The sequence below is a fragment of the Vigna unguiculata genome, chromosome 4, assembly GCF_037176805.1.
Source record: "Vigna unguiculata cultivar grain cowpea cultivar isolate G323 ecotype 2 chromosome 4, ASM3717680v1, whole genome shotgun sequence".
In the NCBI taxonomy this organism is placed as follows: domain Eukaryota; kingdom Viridiplantae; phylum Streptophyta; class Magnoliopsida; order Fabales; family Fabaceae; genus Vigna; species Vigna unguiculata.
In genome coordinates this window covers 31175221-31183252 of record NC_140795.1, presented here as the reverse complement: position 1 = coordinate 31183252, position 8032 = coordinate 31175221, and the positions used below count along the sequence as shown (strand labels likewise).

The 8032-nt window shown below is 37.3% G+C and overlaps 1 protein-coding gene across 1 annotated transcript; it reads left to right on the top strand.

The window, feature by feature from the left end:
* The first annotated feature begins 4951 nt into the window (after positions 1–4951).
* Positions 4952–7775, top strand: EXO70C2 (exocyst subunit exo70 family protein C2). Its single transcript, XM_085672267.1, has 2 exons — positions 4952–5456; positions 5613–7775. The coding sequence occupies exons 1-2, from the start codon at positions 5356–5358 to the stop codon at positions 7597–7599; spliced, it is 2088 nt and encodes a 695-aa protein (XP_085528393.1). The 5' UTR covers positions 4952–5355; the 3' UTR covers positions 7600–7775.
* Positions 7776–8032: the final 257 nt, after the last annotated feature.

Here is an 8032-nt window from a genome sequence, read left to right as displayed (position 1 = left end):
AACAAAATATTTAGTATATTGGGTAATATATTACCTAATTATACTTATTTCAGGTAATATATTGCATTATTATTATATTTATTTGAGGTAAGTTGTTACAGTGCAAATATATTATCCTTTTATCATATGGGTTCAAGGTTCATAGAGACCTCATGGAAAACTCACTCTAAAAATGACCACTCAAACTTATTCTCTCTTAAAAGATCCTTATTCTTTTACTGACTTAAATGTCAAGAATTTTGAATCTTTTACAGGTGGATCTTTCCTCTATTCCAACTCTAACACCGTGTTCGTTTGATGTTGAGTGGTAAAGCAAAGACAGATTATGTAATATTTTATGTGTTCGTTTGGCAAGTTTTAAGAGGAAGGCAGTGTGGTGATTAGTGAGATGTAGTAGGATTAAAATCTTGTCTAATATGCAGTGATTTGAGTGGATTCACTTAGTTAATGTTAATTTTACCCTCTTTTTTTCACGTTCATGTTGGTAAGGTAGCATGGTATGTAATGGAAGATTTGTGGGGGCTTGTTTATGAGAGATTTGATCCCCATTGTAGTGGAACAAATCTGTGGGGGCTTAGTTGGGAGAAATCCAATCTCCATGTCATGGAACGAATATAGGTTAAAAAAAATTTCTTTGATAATTTTTTGTTTCAATTTTAGTGGTTAAAAAAAATTATGAAAATAGATTTACTCATACAAATATCAATTTATACTACTTATTAAATTAAGGACAAAATGGTAATCTCACTGATACTTCTATTAAAACATATTTTTTAATCTATCACATCAATCAAATCTCTCACAAACTTTCACAAAAATTACTTCTAAATTTACTTACAATCACCTCTAAATCCCTTAAAAAAAACAACACATAATTTACTCTTAAATCCACTTACTCTCTCAAATATACTTTTCCTCAAGTGAACACACCCTAAGGAGTATTCAACCAAGATCTATTATGTCATCCGAAATCTTGTTAACTGTACCAAATTCTGAAGTCCGGTAAGAATAATTATTGAAAAATATTTTGAATATAACTAAAATTTTTAATTGTGAGTAGATACAAAGTTAAATCAGTTAAATTTATCAATATAATGAAGTTTGATAAAAAATATCAGTTACATTAAATTAGATTTCATAAATACTAATGTAAAATTTAATTATACATAAACGGGGGACATTAGTAGTTCGGTAGTGTGCTTAAACATATTGATATAAATTTAAATAAATAAAATAATAAATAGAACGTTATCTAGGGAGTTCAACGGGGCGGGTAGGGTACGGGTAGTACCTCCCCCGTACCCTACCCACTGGATAAATATTTGTCCCGTACCCATATCCGTCGGGTATTCGTTATATGGGTACCTGTCCATTTTTTTTTCATATCAGCGGGTATCCACGAGTACCTATGGGTATTTACAAAAATATTTTAAAAAGCAAATATTTAATCATAATTAGTGTTTGGATCAACAAGTCCACTTTCTCCAATTGATTCCTGAAAAACAAACAAATAAAAAATCACTAACAATTTATATTGTAGTTTATTTTTTAATGAAATATTAAAGAAATTACTAACTTCATCAATGTCCACATCTTGCAACATTATATAAAGTTTAATGTTGTCCAATTTTAATGTAGAAGAGCTTGAAAACAATCACTTAATTAAAATATCTAAGTAAAAGTGTTAATTTCATTACCTTCCATGTTGGTCTATAACCAATCTTGGAGACACATCAATGCCTCCACAGTATCTGGAAGTAATCTACTCTAATCCAATGTAGGGTAAGAATCCAACCACCATTACTAAATGAAGACATAATGTTTTTTATTAATATATATATATATATATATATATATATATATATATATGAGGGTATTTTTGTGAATTAAAGTTCAGCGGGTACGAGTATCCACAGGTACGGATACTATGATACCCGTACCCGCCCCGTTAACATGCGAGTATCAAAAATACCCTTACCCACGGGTAGCGGGTATCCATATTTAATATCCGTTTCCTACTCGTTGCGGGTTTTATCTGTGGATATTCACGGATACGAATTTTTTTGACATCCCTAATGTTATCTGTCATTTCAAATTTAATGGCATATTTATTCAATCTTTACTTTTAATTATTAATTTCTGAAAAAGAAAGGTACTCTTAAATTTAACTGCTTATGGATTAATACGCAGCAGCGCATTTAATATAGTTATATTTTATATAAATTTATATGTTTTAAAATATTTAAGAAAATATTATTCAATAATATTGTAACATCTTATTTAAATAATAATATAATTAAATAAAACATCACGCAATATAATAATAAGAGTAAAGTTGCGGAGTATAAATATCACTCCTTACAACAAATCTCAAGTATCTTAAAGAAGTCTAGGGCACACCACGATGTCATTGACTAAACAGGATAAAAGTTGAATAGTACTTAAAATAAATACTCCAAGAGCAAGGAGATACATGGGCTACAACCCTAAAAGAAAAATTACGAAGAAGTGGGGTCTGATCCAAGTTAAGCTATGCAGTGGAATCTCCATCACCCTGACGACAACGAGGAGTTCTCACATCTGCTCACATTAATAAATTGATGATCATCGCAAAAAAGAGAAAACTACATACAAAACATACAACAAGCAGAAAGGGTAAGCTAGAGTAGGAAAAACATTTTATCATATGATTGCATACATTTTCATAATCCAAGATACATACCACAACCAATCATGTGATGACTCGCAAACAATACACTAAGACTCAAGACACGACTTATCCAGATACATATAATTAGTCGGATTCACCGGATGCTTGCACTTGTGGTGGCCTTTACTGCTCTGCAGAGCCAATTGCCAATGGGTTTCACCCTACCACTCACAAGGTTAGCCTTAAAAGATCTAAGGCCTCCTGCTACTCTCACCACTTGAGTCAGTATGCTCTACGTGAGACTAACTGACTCTTTAGAGTGTTAGGATGCAATCCTTACCTTGGATCCTTACTAAATTATATAATGAGGCACCACCACGAACTTCGTGGAATTACGTCCTAAGTATGAGGCACCACCATGAGCTCCCACTAACAGGGGTCATGGAATTACGTCCTGACTAATGAGGCACCACCACGCAACCATTGTGGAATTACATCCTAACCACTGAGGCACCACCATGAGATCTCACCTAGAGATTCATGGAATTACGTCATGGCCAATGAAGACACTACTAATTAAATCAAATAGGATCTCCCCCATGGGATCTCCTATATTCTCACACAAGCATTTGAAGACTCATATTAAAATCATACAACATATTTCTCTCTTGAAAAATAACTAATTCTTATAATTTTTATCCAATCCAACTTAACAACACATTATGCAAACGATTTGGGATTTTAGAAATAAAACTGCAGCTTGTGTAAAACTCCAAAATTTTTTTTATATTCAAATTAAATATGATTGAATCAAGAACCAAATGAAACAAGAACCAACTTAATTGAATAACCATAAAGAAAGTTATGCACCAAACAAGCAACAAAGGTCAATGCTGTCAACAACCAAACTATAGTGATCTTGCGATAAAAACTGCTCTCACTACAGAGCTCCTATTCAAGATCCGACTTTTCAAAGTCAATAACTATGTGTTAAAGTTCCGCTGTTAAAATATTAGCTCGATCCAACGGTTAACGAAGTAGGAACCTTCATTCTACGAAAAGTGTGCAGCGTTGTCAACAACCAAACTATAATGACCTTGCGATAAAAGAATTATGTGCCAAGGTTCAGCTGTTAAAATTTAGGGTCGATCCAACGGTTAATAAAGTAGGAACCTTCATTGTACAAAATGTGTGCAGTGTAGAAAAAAAAGTAGTGCCACATCAATCAAACATACTCATTTCAGAACGAAAATAAGTACATTGTATTTCAAAGAAAAAGGAGTTATAGTTTCTCTTACTTGGAAAGATGATAGCTAATAACACAAGCACTCTATAGAGGAGCACCATAGCTCCAAGAACAGTTTAGTGAGCTGAAAAATACTAACACCAAAACAAAGCTAGGTTACTACGATGAACTCTAATTGGAACCACGAAAGACAATGGAAGAATAGAAAGCATGAGTTGAGAACCAACTTAAGTGAATTAGAAACAGGGTTCACTAGCTTGACGAGGAATGGGACCAAACTCTAGCAGAGCTTGCTGTTGTTGCTCTAAGAGGGAGGAGGGGAGCTGTTTTTGAAAAATGAGACACCAAAAGTGAGTTAGGGCTGCGAGAGGGGTTTTAGGGACCCTATGGGTCAGTCTTAGATCCAACAGATTAAGACAGACCCTTAAACATTTAGAGTAAAAATAAATGGGTCTTACAAATATTAAGGGTTGCATTAATATCTAAGTAATAATTATATTTAAATAATTACTTTTTGGTGAAATATGATTAAAACCACCAAATGAAATAAATATGATAAAGTTTATGTTTTGCTTAACCGTTTATCTTCAAGTTTTAGCAAAAAACAGTCATCACACCATTTTCCATCTCATACATCACTCTTTCGTTTTTTTTTTTCATTTCTCTCTTAATTCTAGAATTTTTGTACAGTATATTATACAAATTACAATTCAACCAAATTTTTCGTCTTGTAGTTTTATCATCAGGTTCATTTCTAGAAAAAAATGGTTCAGTTTTAATTTTCCAAACTATGAATCAAATTTAGGTTTTGAATAACTTATAATTTAATCAAATTGGAATATAAGATATATATTATAGATCGATGATATCCACTTAGTCAGACAACAAATATGAATAATGTTTATCCAAATGTGAAAATATACAAATGAGAACAAGAAATTGATCGAACTTGAAATTACATTACTCCTATTTTATATAATACTTTTATTTAAAGTAAAATATTTAAGTTTGCACACATCTACATAACCTAGAAAAACAGCATGCAAATGAATTTCTCCTCCATCCGTCAAAAGGGGACAACAATAGTAATCATAAAATCTTTGTTGTGCACAAAGGGAAAACAGGGTCAACGGTCAACGCCACACATTTGCCAACATTTTTCTGTCCATTGGTTTTCCTCTCTCTCCCCTTACACACAAACTAGCACGACCTTTTCAACCCTCTTTCCCCTGAGTTATTTTAGAAAACCAGCGTGAAGAAAAAAAAAGCCTAACCAATAACAGGTCAATAACTATCAAAATCCAAAATGAAGTAATTAAGGAAAAGAAAAATCCAAAAAACAAAAACACAAGGCGGATAATTCTCCAATGTTGTCTTTGCAGCTTTTATCGTTCTGAAACAATTTTCGTTGTTTGTTTTGGCGTACTGAAAGCAATTAACACTCATCGTCACAATCACAATGGAAAACAACGTGAATGAGAATTCTAGCAGCGTTCCTCAAAAAGAGGAGAACATCAACACTGGCGATACTACTCAGTTGCCGGTTCTGGAATCTGAAGACAAATCCGACGCCAAATCCGATGCCAAACCCGACGCCGAATCCGATGCCAAACCGGAAGCCGAATCCGATGCCAAACCCGAAGCCGAATCCGATACCAAACCCGATGCCAAACCCGAAGCCGAATCCGATGCCAAACCCGAGGGCGAAGCCGACGGCAAACCGGACGGCGAAACTGAAAAGGCCACAGATTCGGAACGAGATACGGAAAAGGAAGAATCCAAAGAGGAGGAGGAAAAGGAAAAGGAAAAAAATGAAGAAGAAAAGGAGGAAACTGTGGAGGCTGAACCGGAATCTCCGATTCCGAGTCTGGAGAAGGTTTTAGATGAGATTGACCAATTTCTCGTGACATTACAACAAAAAGTCGACGCCAAAGAATCAACCCCATTGGAAATCCCTAATTTCATCCCCGTTTTCTTGCATCTGGTGGAACAGAAGATAGTGAAGTACGACACGGGTGAAACGAAATGGGGAGAAACAATTGAAGACGATTCCTCGCTTTTGGGATGCGCGAATCGCGTTTCGAGGCTGATGAACCATTTCATAGAGTACTCGCGGAGTCACGCGGTGGAAGAACAAGAGGAGGGGGAGGAGAAGGTGGTCCGAATAGACTTTATGGTCAACGGCATCAGCGTGATTCAGCAGCGCGTGATGTCGTTTTTGGAAGACGAGTTCCGTACACTGATGGAAGAATCTAGAAATCCAAATAAATCAGACTCAAAGGGGAAACAACAGGCAGACTCCTTAGAGTCCGAGCCATTCGAAGAAAGTATTCTCGAATTCCCAGGTTTCGCCGAGGAAGCCATTGCGAATCTCAACAAAATCGCTAAGGAAATGGTAGCCAGCGGTTACGAAAACGAGTGTAGTCAAGTCTACGCACTTTCGCGGAGGCACGCGTTGGAGGACGGCATGAACAAAATTCTAGGGTATGAGAAACTCAGCATAGACGAGATTCAGAGAATGCAGTGGGAGACACTGGAGCGCGAAATCCCAACATGGATCAACACCTGGAAGGAGTGCACCTCTGTATGGTTCCCCGGCGAGCGAAAGCTTGTGGAAATGGTGTTCGGCAACGAAGCTGACATCGTGGTGGGCCTCATGGGTAACATTTCCCGCTCAATTGTCATTCAGCTGCTTAATTTCGGGGAGAGCATTGCCATGACAAAGCGCGCCGGGGAAAAACTCTTCAAACTCTTAGACATGTACGAGACTCTACGAGACGCCATTCCAATAATGGAGACCTTGTTCCCGGACGACATAATGGGGGAAATCAAGACCGAAACGACATCCGCAAAATGTCGTCTCGGCGAGGCGGCGGTGTTGATATTCTGCGACCTGGAGAATTCGATTAAATCGGAGACTGGAAGAACTCCGGTAGCGGGAGGCGCGGTGCATCCTCTGACACGTTATATCATGAACTACCTAAGGTTAGCGTGTGAGTATAAAGACACATTGGAGGAAGTGTTCAAAGAGCATTCGAAAATCGAGCGTGCGGATTCAACAAGCAGGCCTCGCTATGAAACCGATGACAGCAAATCGAAGAGCGAGAACAGACACAGAGAGGATGAGTCGCCGTTTGCAGCACAATTAATGCGGGTGATGGAGCTTCTGGACTCGAATCTGGAAGGGAAGGCGAAGCTGTACAAAGAGGTTGCGTTGAGCTGCATTTTCATGATGAACAATGGAAGGTACATAGTGCAGAAGATAAAAGGTTCTGCGGAGATCTACGAAGTGATGGGAGAAACGTGGTGTCGTAAGAGATCGACGGAGCTGAGGACATACCACAAGAACTACCAGGTGGAGACGTGGAGCAAGATTTTGAGTTGCCTGAGCCCTAAAGGATTAAGCGATCACGGGAAGGTGCAGAAGCCGGTGTTGAAGGAGCGGTTCAAGGGGTTCAACGCAGGGTTTGAGGAGATCCACAAGACACAGAGCATGTGGGTGGTGAGCGATGAACAGCTTCAATCGGAACTTAGGGTTTCCATTTCTGCACTCGTTATTCCTGCGTACAGATCCTTCTTGGGGAGGTTTTCGCAGTATTTGGATCCGGGGAGACAAACCGAGAAGTATGTAAAGTACCAACCTGAGGATATAGAGGCTTACATTGACGATTTGTTCGATGGGAATGCACACGCGCGTCGCTAGCTAGGAACAAACGCACACAACACAGTGGATCAACGAAGAAAGAGAAAACTTCAGGGAAGACAGCAACGTGGCAGCACATGCGTGCGTTTTGAGGCTTTTTCCTTGATTTCGTGCTTCTGTTTCCGCCACGGGGGCGAATTGGGTCGTTTGAATGTAATCTGATGATAGTATTATTATTTTGACCTTTGTTTTGTATACATGCAGGATTAATTTGGTTAGTTTTTAGGGTGAGTGAGTGAGTTACCATCTCGTGTTCAATTCATCACCTTTTTCTTTTCCTTTTCTTACTTAATTTCAATTCTCAATTGACTTTGTATAATTAATTTTTCTTCCTCTTTAGATGTTTCATATTTCTAGTTAATAACTCATATATTTCTGTACATCGTATCTGAATTATATGGAAATAAACACTTTAATGTAATAATATATAATA